This window comes from Rhinolophus sinicus, chromosome 18, assembly GCF_057876585.1.
Source record: "Rhinolophus sinicus isolate RSI-liver-muscle chromosome 18, RSI-T2T, whole genome shotgun sequence".
Classification (NCBI taxonomy): domain Eukaryota; kingdom Metazoa; phylum Chordata; class Mammalia; order Chiroptera; family Rhinolophidae; genus Rhinolophus; species Rhinolophus sinicus.
The window spans coordinates 86527226-86541645 of NC_142518.1; the positions used below are offsets into that span (position 1 = coordinate 86527226).

At 35.8% G+C, this 14420-nt stretch overlaps 1 protein-coding gene across 8 annotated transcripts in view; it reads right to left on the bottom strand.

Annotated features, from left to right (window-relative positions):
- Positions 1 to 14420, bottom strand: part of TENM1 (teneurin transmembrane protein 1) — a 1194370-nt gene that overhangs the window by 722015 nt on the left and 457935 nt on the right. For 7 of the 8 annotated variants that reach the window (XM_074324280.2, XM_074324276.2, XM_088794943.1 and 4 more), the window contains 2 exons: positions 12939 to 13199; positions 10825 to 10881 (listed from right to left, as the gene is read on the bottom strand). In XM_074324280.2, coding sequence (XP_074180381.1) covers positions 10825 to 10881; positions 12939 to 13199 — 318 coding nt within the window. The remainder of the gene's footprint in view (positions 1 to 10824; positions 10882 to 12938; positions 13200 to 14420) is intronic. The other variant, XM_088794942.1, reaches the window with a different exon arrangement.

Below are 14420 nucleotides of genomic sequence, written 5' to 3' on the forward strand. Positions count from 1 at the left end.
CGTCTTCCATTCTATCACTTGTTTTATTCACATACTAGCACCACACTGGTTCATTAAAATGATGTGAAATGTATTTTAATATCTGCCAAATTTACTCTCTCAACATTGTTTTTTCCAAATATTTTTAAGGTGTTCTTACATGTTTGTTTTTTATCCATTGGAGCATTAGAGCCAAGAAGTCAAGATTTTTACAAGAACACTTGATATTTTTATTGGAGACATGTTAAAATAACAGATTAATTTAAGGAGAAATCTTTGATAGTGAGATGGCTTTTCACTTATTTGTTTTCTTCTATGTTCCTCAATAGCATTATACTGTGGTGTGTGTGTGTGTGTGTGTGTGTGTGTGTGTGTGTGTGTGCACGTGCACATGTACATGCATGTGTATCTTTTTCTTTTTGTTAGTTTATTCCTAGGCATTTTGAATATTGTTGCTACTGTAAAAGTAATAATTTATTCAAACATATTTTCTAATTGATTGTGATTTGCATGGAAGAAAATTACTAATTTGGTTTGGTAATATTGTACCAAATTAGTTTACTGAATTCTTATTATTTGTATTAATTTATTGCTTGGTTTTCTTAGATTTTTTTAGATATATAATTATATAACCTGAAAATAATAATTTATCGCATTGTTTCCAATTTTATGCCTCTTATTTCTGTCTCTTTTCTTATGGTGACAGTTGCTACCTTCATAATAAGTTTAAAGTAGTTGGTGAAAGTGGACACCCTTGTTTTGTTCTTGACTCTAATAGAAATCCTTCTAGTGCTTCCTCACTTAGAATAGAACCTGAGTTTTACATGATCTCATGCTAAGGAATTATATATACATATACTTTTAAGAATCTCTATCAAAAATTGATGAGCAGCAGTATAATATAGTGGATAAATGCAAAGATTTGGAGTCAGACTGCCTGGGATAGAATCCTGGCTTTACCACTTTCTCACTAAATGACTTTACTTATTCTCATTGTGCTCAGTTTCCACATTTGTAAATGGGGATATTATTAGTATCTAAGTGAGAGGGATTGTGAGAACTAAATTCATTAAAATACTTAGAATAGTGTCTGACAGAGGGTATAAACTATGTGTTTGTTAAATTAAAACCTGGGTTTTATCAAATGTATTTTTAGCATCTATCCAGTTTTTCATATGGCTTGTCCAAATTTATGTATTCCAATGGTAAATTAGGGTAACAGAATTCCTAACACTTAACCATCCTTGCATTCCTAGTATGAACTGCACTTAGCTACAGTGTTTTATTCTTTTACTATATTACTGGGTCTTGTTTATCAATATTTTATTTAAGAATTTTGCATAAAAATTCACAAGTACAATTAGTTTGTAGATTTATTTTGTGGATGCTTTTTCTGCTTTACATCTAAAGTCTTTCCTTTCTTCCAAAAATTTTTTTAAAGATTTGGAAGCTTTCACTTTCATTACGCTCTGAAAACATTTTAGTAGCATGAAAATGATGTGTTCTTTAAAGGTTTAGCAGAGTTTTCTTAAGAAACTGTCTTATTCTGCTACTTTTTTATGTTTGGGTAGTTCTTTAGCATTTTATTTCTATTACATAAATTGGAAAGTTTACATTTTCTCTATCTTCCAAGACCAGTTTTGATCATTATATTTTTCCTATGAAATCATCCATTCCACCCAAATTTTCATGTGTATCTAAAACGGGTTGTAAAAAATGATCTCTTATAAGTCATTCAATTTCCTCTTTATCTGTAGTTACCTTGACATGCTTATTTCTTACCTTCTCCCCTTTTCTTTATTGTGTTATGTATTTTATTGTCTCCCATTGGTTCTTGGATTAATTTATTAGTTCTAGATTTTTTATATTAATTTAAAAAACACTTCAATTAACAAATGAGGAAATGTCATTAGAAAAACATAAAAGGTTATATTCAAGAATCAGTAAATGATATGTAATTTTAAAGTTTTTTTTTTACATTTTATTGAAAAAATAGCAGAAATATTTTAAAGTATATTATCTAGTACCAGTGAGGACATGCTGAAAAAGTCACACTCATGTTTTAATAATGGAGAAATATGAATTCAGAAATAATTTGATAATATATATCTGGAGACTTAATGTAAACATTATTGAACCCAGTATTTTATTTGTATAAATCTATTTTAAGGAAGAAATCAGAAACAGACCAAAACTTTGGCTACAAAGATATCTGTTGCAGCATTTTTATACTAGTGAAATATTAAAAATGTTAATAGCCAAAAACAGGGTATAGTTAATTAAGTTATGTTACATCTACTTAACCAATATATTTAAAATATTACTTAATTAAGACTTGGTAACTTGGAACACACATGTTTTAATTCAGGTGAAATTCAGGTTTTATAGATACTAAAGAAGTAACATTATGAATGGGGAAAAAAGAAAGGATGCTAATTCACTAGAAAATGTGACTGATATTTTATTTGAGGGGTATCTTGAGGTTTTCTTTTTCCTGCTTTGGAGTAACTCCCCAAATTTCTGTAGTAATCTCTTTAATAAAAAGTATTACTTTTCTTTTTTTTCTTTTTTAGAATTTTGGAATTTTTTTTTTTTTTAAACAGGACTTTATTGGGGAACAGTGTGTACTTCCAGGATTTTTTTCCAAGTCAAGTTGTTGTCCTTTCAGTCTTATTTGTGGAGGGCGCAGCTCAGCTACAGGTCCAGTAGCCGTTTTCTAGTTGCAGGGGGCACAGCCCACCATCCCTTGCGGGAGTCGAACCGGCAACCTTGTGGTTGAGAGGACGCACTCCAACCAACAGCCATCTGGGAGCTCAGTGGCAGCTCAGCTCAAGGTGCCGTGTTCAATCATAGTTGCAGGGGGCGCAGCCCACCATCCCTTGCGGGAGTCGAGGAATCGAACTGGCACCTTGTGGTTGAGAGCCTGCACTCCAACCAACTGAGCCATTTGGGAGGCAGCTCAGTTCAAGGTGCCATGTTCAATCTTACTTGCAGGGGGCGGAGCCCACCATCCCTTGCGGGACTCGAGGAGTTGAACAGGCAACCTTGTGGTTGAGAGCCCACTGGCCCATGTGGGAATCGAACCGGCAGCCTTCGGAGTTAGGAGCATGGAGCTCTAACTGCCTGAGCCACCAGGCCGGCCCAAAAGTATTAATTTTATAACAAGAAAATTCACTAAAGGACAGTGAACTTGCTTCTGAAATAGGCAGTGTGATTTTCTTTTTCTCTAAAGTTATTATTGCAAAAAAGTAATCAATTAGGATATATACCCACATGACTGGTATTCATCTTTTGTTATAAGCATATATTGAGTATTACAATTTTAATACAGATTTTTCCTTTCCTAAAATGTGTATATGTTTTTTTGGCACCCTCTGTATATATTCAACTACATGCATATAAATTGTGGGCATTCCCCTTTACAGGTGCATCCACATGCACACACACAGAAGAATTAACAGCAACCTCAGGAATATCTATCAACAGTTAAAAGATGGGCAGTATGAGGAAATATTAATGGGTTAACATGACCTAGTCCCAAATCCAGAAAACAACAAACAAAAGCATATGTTCTAAGTATGACAACTGAAGGATCATTTTCAAATTCAGATGATAGCACTGTCATTTTATTTCCAGTAAACGTAAGCTTAGCCATTTGTTTCTTACATTTCCTAAACTCTTTTTTAAAAATCTATTGATAAGTTATTTCTGTAAGCATATTAACTCATTTTGGCTTCTTCCAAACTATTCAATGTCTAAAGAGGTGATTAAACAATATATCAAGATCAATTACAAAGACTAACCTAAATAATTTTCATTTATTTTAAAGTCTACATTATTTATACTGTATTTAACTTCTTGTACATTCAAGTTTGTTTTCATATAAATGTATGCATGATACATACTACATGCATGCATACCATACATTTAGATTATTTGTATGTAGATATTTACATTCTAATTTAATATTAAAATAAATTATCAAGCAGTTTACTTTTAGAATCGGGGACATTATAATATTGTTAACAATTACATCTATATCTCCATGTACCTATCATCTATCTATCTATCTACCTATCTATCTATCATCTATCATCTCCATATACTTCCATAAGCCGTATAGTATGGATGGTTGACTTTGACCACTTAAAAATGTAAAGCTCTTTATCTACACACACACACAGACACACAGACACACACACACACCTTATGAGCTTATATCAAAGGGCAAATGACAGGCTAGGAAAAATGCATAATATGTGACCAAGGTTTTTTTACCCTTAATACATGAAGTGTTCTTGAAAATTAGTAAGAAACATGAAAATTCAAATAGAAAAATGGATGAAGGATATTAACAGGCAATTCAGAGAACAAGACATGTAAATGATCCATTAACATATGAAAAGATGCCCAAGTTCACTTATGAATAAATTTCAAAGTAGCACAAAACGATACCATGTTTCACCAAGCAGATTGGGTATTAGAACACTTTTTTATTATTGCTAGTATAAGGATACGGGAAGACAGGCACATTAGTAGTATATCGCATTAGTAGGAAGATAAAATGGTTGTCTAAGGGGGAAATTTGGTAATATTTATAAAAAACATTAAGTATATATGAGTACATCCTTGACCCATCATTTCTGTTTCTAAGTAATTATCCAACAGTTATGCAAAAAGTTGTGAACAAGGATGTTAAGAGCAGCACTGTTTTTAATATCAAAGTGAAATCTAGAAACCTAGATGTCAAAAATCAGGGAACTGACTAAATAAATATTTTTGCATACAGAAACAAAATACTCTATAGCCATTGAAAAGAATGAGGCAGATCTATACTTAAAACATGGGTAAATATCCAACATATAACATGAATTTTAAAAGTTACTGAACTTTCTACAGCATGTTATCCCATTTGTACATATATAGAACATCTGAGGAATGACACTACATAACACACTGTTAACACTGGCTACCTCTCAGAGTGGTACCTGAAGTTTAAAGTGGGGCAAGGATTTGTCACTTTAAACTTATTTATACTGTTTTAATTTTTAAACCGTCAGCTGATACCACTTTCATACTAAAATAATGCTAGTTAAAAATTCCTACTAAAAAGGAAAATAGGAGCTTCTTATATCCACTTTATAATGGCTTAAATTTCAGTATCATCAAAATTGTTTTCAATTGTAAGAGTCACTACAGAACTGTCTCACCCACACATAAAATAATCCCAATGACTTACACACTTCCTCTGATCATGTAACATCTCCAAAGGAACCATTACAAAGTCAACTGCACTGTCTTATACATGCCTAATGGGTCCAACATAGCCATGAGGATATCAGTTATATGGCAGGGCTCCTTCTAAAGCTATTACCAAGTCATTGCATTGTTTCACACACCTTCCTTCAACATTCAGATTCCCAAGGAACTGTTATCATTGCTATGGAAGTGTCCTGTATAACTTATACTATCAGGGGAAAACAAAAATGGAAAGGAAAGAAATGTAAAACAAATTCCCTCAATTAAATGCACATGAATGGGCCCACATGGTCAAATATCAGAAGGACTAACTCCTCATTTAGGTATAACTATTACAAGTCATTCAAGAAACCCAGATATTAGGCTAGCAATTTTTTCACAACTCCTGCTGTTCCAATGAAGCAATTTAGGGTCTGAGAACAACATCTGCATGGCTGTGATGGTATGGTGTTTATTGGTAGCACACCGTATATTACCAGTTTTCTGTGGTATGCAGTACAGAAGCAATAGGGAGTAGTACTACTGGATTTTTTTGGCTATTACGGGATTGTATCAGATAATCCCTTACCTGTAAAGTTCCTGAGCAGCACATAGGGAGCTCAGCTGCCCAACAATCATGGAAATCAACAGGGTTTCTGAGCAGTTGAAATCCAGGCTCTAACTTAGGGGCTGTACAATGGCAATAGAAAATACTCTAATACAAGTTAACCCTCAGCCAGCTCTGAAGTGCTTGATTGAATTTCCTCTCACAGTCTTCTATACTTAGCAGAACAAGATTACTGCCTATTGAAAGGAAGTATTATTTAAAGGAGACAAATGCAAAGAATTATACCCAGTTTGAAATGAGGAGAAAGTAAGCCAGACACTGCTAGGCTAGAGAGCTTCCTGGAACACCAGATGTTTCAGAAGCCACATTGCATGTCTGGCTAATCCTTGATAAGAGACACTTCACCCTGTAGCACCTACCCCATACCACATGCATAATAAATTATTGCTGAGTGATAGATAACAACCACCATTAACATTTATTGACCATTAAATATATAGCAGGCATACTGTGAAGTACTATATATCCATTTTCTCATTTAATGCTCATACACAAAAAATACTGAAATAGGTAATGTCTCCATTTGACAGACAAAGAAACTGAGGCTTGGAGAGCTTTAGTTACCTGACCAAGGACACACAGTAGGTAAGTGGCAGAACCAGGGCATAAACTTAGGTTTATCTTATACCATAGTCCATGTTTTTAACTACTGACTGTACAACGACCATTGTTTACCAGATTGCATTAATATAACCATTTTTACTTTAATAAATGGTTTCACATCACTTGTGCTGTCATAGGAAGCTGCACATATCTTTGCATGGTACTAACTAACTTGTACAAATCAGCTCTTTATCCTCTCTAGTAGACTTCTTTGGGTATAAATACCCACTTGACTCAGCCCTGTATTGAGAACTGCTCCAAGATTCCAATGGGTCACTTCCCAGAAAGCAACATTTGTATTACTGACCTTATTCCCTGTTTTTTAGCTGATAGAACAAGTGGTAGATGTCTGATTCAAGATGGGAAAACTAGTCTGACTCAAGATGGGAAAATTATTCTGTCTCCTTGGAATTTAGAGAGCAAATTGAAAAATATCAAGTTAATCACAACTTCTTTCCCAAACAGAAAAAAATATAAATTGGAGAACTTTATAGGGTTTTATGCCCATCTTGTGGATGGAGATTTAGAGAAAGTCAATCTGCAGATACAAGAGTAAAGGAAATGGATCTAAAAGCAAGAGGCAAAGTCCAGGCAATTCTTTTGATCTAGTCCCTTCTTGTGGTCAAGCCATTCTCTTGCCCTGGTGACATGAAGCATTTTCATGCCCTTTTCCTTTTAATAAATTTGTTTCTTTTTTATTTAAGCTACCTCAAGTTGGTTTATGTTACCTGCAATAACAATAATAAATAATAATAAACAATCCTAACTAATAGAGCATCAATCTCTCCCACCAGACTATAGATTCCTGGAGGTTGGGTACTACGTATTTATTGGTCATCTTTTATATACCCCCAGTATCCAATGCAGAGCCTGGCAAAAGAGTAGGTACTCAATTAATACTATTTGCACAGAAATATTTTTATCAACAAGAGTATAGCAATAAATAATTTCTTTAAAATTTGTCCTTTATTAGTTAAAAATTACAAATCCTTTTTATCTACCATTTCCCTCCATTTAGCTTCTTGATAAGCAATTTCACTTTTACTTTTTATAATCCAACTATTTCATTTAAGCCATATGTGAAAAACATATTCTTGGGAATTGATTATTCAGATTTAGCTGCTGACATAGTTTTTTCCTCTAGCCTAATGTATAGTCAAATGTAATTATTGAGGAATACCCTAATCACCTAGGTTGATGCTCAAGTAGGACTGCCAAATCCTTCTAAGAAACGCCCATTATATCACCTGTCATACGCAGAGCTGTGGGTTAGATGACCAGAGAGTTGACCCACATTTCTATCCTTGAAGGATCAGAGAAGATCTACGAATATATTATCTCTCGGTTTTAATTTTTCCCTTCAGAGCAATGCACATTTCTCATTTATTTATTGCCTATTATGCTTCAGATCCAGTGGCTAAGTATTTGAGCTACAAGAGTGAATAAACCAGGCCCTATTTTCAAGTAGCTTCCTGCTAATAGTTATTAAAAACTCTTGTAAGGATAAAAAACACATAACTGAAGTATTAGCTGATAATGAATAATAATGTCGGTAGTAAGTGGAGAAGGGGTAAAATGAAAAAAGCATTATGACAGATATCAAAGTGTCCATGAAGGTAGCTTGAATACGTCTGCATGTTCCCTTATAGACCATTAAGCATCACTAGAAAACACAGGGTTTAGTTAGGACAAATTTGAGGGAACGGAAACAGTGCATTAATGTTCTGATTGCCCTGTGAAAGCTAAGAAATCCAGATTCCCTTCTGTGACCTGATGCTCTCTGTGTCATGTTTCAGGCCTCTCGGTCCAAGTGTTTCAGTGCTGAAATTGAGGGTCATTTATTTTAATACTTCATGAGTTACAGCATGTTGGAGTCTTAAATTCAATTAAGGGTAACCAAATAGAGTTTATGAAAATGAGAAAAAATATTTTGAAAGGCTTGACCAATTAATGAAATGAAAAAAAGAAGTCCTTATGGACACAATTTTGGAAATGTAAGTAGAAAATCTATGTCATAATCTCCTAGATGGAGATAATTGAAAGTGTCTTTGAAATCCTGTCTCAGAATCTTTCTCAGGTGAACTATTAACCCAAATTAACAATTTCCCCTATCTTCACTTTATGCCCGTAGGAGTGAAGCTTAAATCAGCCTAAGCTGGTCCATGATATTGTGCCCAATGCTTCATCAATAATCTAAAAGTCAGAATTATAGGAAGACAAAAACAAAATAAAATGTCATTGACACTGAAGCACAGGGATGGATGTCATTTCACCGGTTTTTGTATTTCACAACAGTGAAATATATAAACCCTAAAAATTTTAAGCCGCTTCACTAATTTCCTATATAGAATATGTAAACGCAAAATAATGAAAGAAATGCCCTGCTGGGCCTGATTTCATGAATAGTGAAATAAATGGAAAATAAATAGGTACATTTGCACATAAACATCAAGTCAATTCATTGAAAACAACTTATTTCTTCAAATTAACATGCTTTTAGAAAAACCATTTACACTCTTATCTCAACCTCCTCTGCAAGATTCTATGGAAATGTTGAAGGCAGGTCAAGTCCAGTTACCATTGATTGAAAATTTATGGAATCCAAACTGGTGAAATCTTCCTATATGTCATAAATAAGATTGTAAATTGTATACTCCTAATTGAAAATTAGTAGTAAAAGTCAGAGTAAGACTTACAGAACTGTAACTGCACAGAGAAAAGTTGTTCAACTTCATGTCTTATATGTGATCCAAAGGAGGAAAAATGGCTATTTGGAAAACAGTCAATTGAATTTAGCTAATGGGTTTCTGAATGACTGTTTTAACACTTACTCCTATGCAAAATGTAGATAAAAATAGAATCTATTTCACAGAGTGGTTTTGAGGATGAAATGAGATAAAGATATTAAAAGCGTGTTTAGGAATTGTGAAGTGCTGATCAATAATAATAGTGAACATTCGTATTGCACATTTATGTTGTAAGTAGTATTCTAAACCTTTGTATACATTAATTCATTCAATCATCACAAAATCCTAGAGGTAGATATTAATATTATCATTAAGTTACAGATGATGAAATTCAGGCAGAGAAACTTTATATAACTTTCCCAAGGTCACATAGCTGGGATTTAAACCTAGGCTGTCTGGCACCACAGTGCAAACTTTTAATCACTATCCTCTACTGCTTCTCATAAGTTGAAATCATTTCTAGAGGTTCACATTAGGCCAACAGAGGCTTGCAGTTAAGAACTAGCTTTTAGCAGATTGGATCATACGCATAGGTTTTCCTTGGCAGCCCAGCCCAATTTTGTGGTATGCTATCCAGTTCCTAAAATAAACCACAAGAAAAATAAATCTGTATGGAAGAGAAAGGATGTGTGTCCATCACTTCTGAGTCTTCCAACTCTATTTCAGTAAAAAAAAAAAAGTTACATGATCAAGTTACATGGTTGATTAGACTGAAAGTCAAATGGAACTGGACAGACCCAAATTTTCCTGAAAGTCCCTAACATATCCAAGGGAGATGGCACATTAAGACAGGACAGTGGGTCACCAGGGTGAGCAGTTCTCATGGAGGGGTTGGGGGAGGATAACATGCCTTTAGATAAAGCTGATTCTGATAGATCTTCCCTGTGATCCTTATCAACAAGCTGCCCTAACAATTTTGAGTCATTGCTCTGTGGTCAGATGTGAGGTTCACCCTCCTCAGAGTGTTGATTTTCGTCAAAATAATTTATAAATATTGCTTTCAGTATCCCTCTGCAAAAGGGTAAATCCCAATGAGCACAATTAAGACAAAAATACAAGGACACCAATGTCCCCTCACTGAGGAATGACACAGTATAAAAACAGTTTACAGAAAAGAATGAACAACATTTCTTTCATTTAAAGGTGCTATGCATAATTGATGGCATGAATATAGTGTGATTATAAAGCCAAGCCAGAGCAGCTGAAGGAAAAGACCAAGGCAATTTGGTAGGAGGCATTGTAAAGTTATCACAGTATCTGAACTATACTAAATTCATGGCTAGAGCCATGCAATAAATTGTAGATAACAAAGGAAGTCACAAGGCCAAACCCAACCCGATCTGATTTAAATTTCTGCCCTAATGCTAAATGGATATTTCCATTTCCCACCTTAAACTTTGCTTTTCCTTCTCCCCAGCACCTGCCTCACCCTTTCTTCACCACCAATAAACATACATGGAGTTTTCCAGAAGAAAGCAAACCAATAAGCTGCCAGGAAACTAATCTTTGAAGGTTAATTACCCAGGCCTGTGTGTTGTTTGTCAGGGGGCAGGGTTCTACTTTGTGGGATGGTGTAAGGGATGGGGTGAGGTAAAAATAATTGGTGGTCAAATGTTTGTAAACACTTGCCTTGAGTAGACCCAGCTTGAGCTTCCATGTCACAACAAACAGGAGAGAATTTAAAACCTGTAATGTCAAACATTTTAGTAATTAAGCTTTGTCCAAATCATCTGGGAATTCCTCAATCTTTATCCCTTATCTTTATCCAATAGTTCTTTTTAATTACAGATTCAATGAAATATGATTTACATACCATAATGTTCACTCATTTCAAGTGTACAATTCAGCGGTTTTTAGTATTTTCACAGAGCTGTGCGACCATCACCACTATCTAATTCCAGAACAGTTTCATCAACCCAAAAGAAATCCCATACCTAGAGTAGTGCAGAAGTAGGAGAATGGTGGAGTCCCATGAGGAAACATCTTTCCTTTATTTTAATGTTTCAACCCAGTGTACTGGTTATCACTTCTATGCCAGGAATGAAATGAAGGAGAACGAGAAGTCTTAGCAATATAGAAGATCGTCTACCACTGTCATGCAGGGAGGCCTGCGGGGTCTCTGCTCCCGCTCCCCATACAAGAACGCAGGATATGGTGAGGCCAAAAAGGAACACCCACGGAGCCATAGGCAGGGGAGTCATACCACTATATTCTCTCTGGCGGCACTATACTCTCACTGGAGGCTGGATCCACACTGTCCGCAAACCGCCATCCACACTTGCCAGCCCAGCCGCCATCTTCTTGCTAGGCCCCCATTCTTTCTCTCCTTCTTCTCCCTCTAGCACAGCCACAGCAGTTATATTAGTGGCCAATGGCTCACTGGTTACAGCTGACGGCCAACTAGCCACAGCTGATGGCCATGCAATCACAGTTGGCCATTTACTACCTGAGCCAGCACCTGTCTATGTGAGGCTGAGAGCCTGGAAACTGCTTTTTGGGGTTCTGTCCCCACAACCACCCTCCCTATTTCACATTAATATGGCTACTATTTTTCCTGTTTGACAGTTGAAGCCCAGAAAACTACAGGGACCAGTCCAAAGTCTCCTAACTCGCATCCTAATGCTCTTATATGGATATGTATACATAGATTCAATATGTTCCCTTCTCATTTCCATATTTCACTACCTACACTCTTGGCCAAAGACAGCAATACGTACTCGAAAACAACCATAACAATCAAGACTCCAGTGATACTTGGTAACGTTACAAAGTTATGGACTGTTATTTAGGAAATTATATTCTGACTAGTAGGCAAATGGTCATTCTTGATTATATCCTGTGGCCAATGTCTCCTATGGGCTGAAGAATGCCGAGGACAAAATAAAAAATCTTCAGGTACAGGGCTGTTAGCTACCTCTCTTCCACCTGAGGAAATACTAATTAGCCACTGCTACCAGACCAGGCCTTGTGGTCATGGTGATGGAGTCCTATCAAATTTAGACAAACAAAATGACAAACAGAATAGATTAATATGTTTAATAAGAATGAATGTGCTTCTTATGAAAGGATTTTGTTCTTCGGTAGGGACAAAAGAGCAGAAACAAAATGAACTAAACTTTTCCCTACAAATCATAAAAGATAAAACGTTTCCAGTTCTAAAAGTTGTAAGAAAATAATATATAAGTATAATTTAATGATACTGCTGTTATTACTTATGTCTAGCAAATGATTGATATTAATTTACCTTTTGTGTATTTTTAATCATTTCAGTCTAACCTAATTAATTTGAATCTATCTGAACACTTGATCATTTAATCTGAATCAAAATAGAAAACATGTGCAGAATATGCTTGCTATACAATTGTTCATCTTATTATTCACATATTGATATAAAGCTAAACGAAATGAAATGAGTAGTTTCTGTAATAAATACCATTTGTATTGCACTGAAAAGATGAAAATAAAAGGTAAGTAATAAACAAGACATGTACAGTATTGCTGACTACATGAGACTTTTTCCCTTGGGGGATCACCAGAAATAAAACCGCATTGTCTATCATTGTAAACAAATGTGCCTATTTGTCAGATCTAGGTACATGCCTTGTCCATGAGACACTGCTACCTTGCATTTTCATTCTGCATATGAAATGAAAAACAGACAGACGTTGGGAAGGGAAACAAATTAAAGGCTCAAAACTGCATTCTTTCTGGGTTTCACTTAAATATATAGAAAGCTCTATTACCATTCTCCCCATCAGACTTCCTTTCATGGTCAGTGTCAGTCAGGGACAATGCAGAGTTGGCTCGGCTGGACAAACAGGAACTATGTTCTGATTTCATCCCCCTTATCCACATTTTCAGCGCATGATCAGGCGAGGCAGCGCCTTCTGTCTCTGTGTCCACGTCAGATCCCATCTCTAGCTGGTAGCCATGCCGAGAAACATTGTGCAGGTCTGTCTGGTAGCCAGAGCAGAGAGTGTGAGGAGTTTCACAGAATTCCATCTCTGAGAAGAAATAAAGTTCAGAGAAAAAGTTTAGCAGTATGAAGAAATATCCAATAAAATTCAATTTTTTGTCCTCACGTACCCCTCCTCCGTTGCTAGTAATTATATGTTTTTGCGAAGTTAGAATTCTAGCCTTTTTATTTATGGTAGCTAGGATTCTGTACTTATTTTGCACTTCTGTAGCTTAAAATTATGCTCCTGTTGATTCTTACAAAGTTCTGGAAAAAGCACGCCCAAAATAGCTTTATAGCTACAATTTTAGGTTGCACAAACTGTAATGAAATAAGTGAGTGCAGAGGAGTACTGTGGGGACAGTGCCCCAGAGCACAGTTTCCAGGCTCTCGGCCTCACGTGGAAAGGTGCTGGCTCGCGTAGTAGATGGCCATCAGCTGTGGCTAGTTGGCCGTCAGCTGTAACCATTGAGCCATTGGCCACTAATATAACTCCCGTGGCTGGGCTGGGGAGTGGAGTCGAGGAGAGTTGTCGGTCGGTTGGCAGAAAAGCGGACAGCAGGTCGCACGTCGTGTGAATCCAGCCTCCAGTGAGACTATAGTGGTATGACTCCCCTACCTATGGCTCCGTGGGTGTTCTTTTTTGGCCTAGCCACATCCTGCGTTCTCATGTGGGGAGCGGGAGCAGAGACGCCGCAGGCTGCCCCGCGTGACAAGTATAAACTGTAGAAAGCTGTACTTTAAAAGATATTTCTCTTCCAGGAAGAATATATATGCTCTGTAGAGCACACCTATGCTTAAAATATTAAAATTATTCTCTTTTCTAAGCATTTCATACACATTAGAGTTAAAAATAATTCAATGTGAAAACTCTGAGAACAAAATATTGTTTAAATACATTTTTCTAAAGTATTTTTCCTAAAACACATTAGACTCACCTCCAAAATTATAAATACTTAACATCATTATTTCCCATTGTCTCCAAAGGACTTTGAGTCCACTTTATGCTAATTATCCTGTTTCATTCATTCTTTCAACAAATACATAAAAAAATATTCAATTGTATATTGCACTTCAGCAGTGCTTCATAGTTTGGATTTTCGTTTCTTTCCCCCCAAGTCTTAGAGTCATAAAATGTTTAGGATCTTAGAGGTGCTGTAATGAGTCCCCTCCTTTTACGTTAAGGAAAATAAAATGCAGAGGGTAGATGTCATTTGTCCACAGCCCATGTTAGCTAGCAACAGTTCGTTTTTCCTTAAACACTCATCTG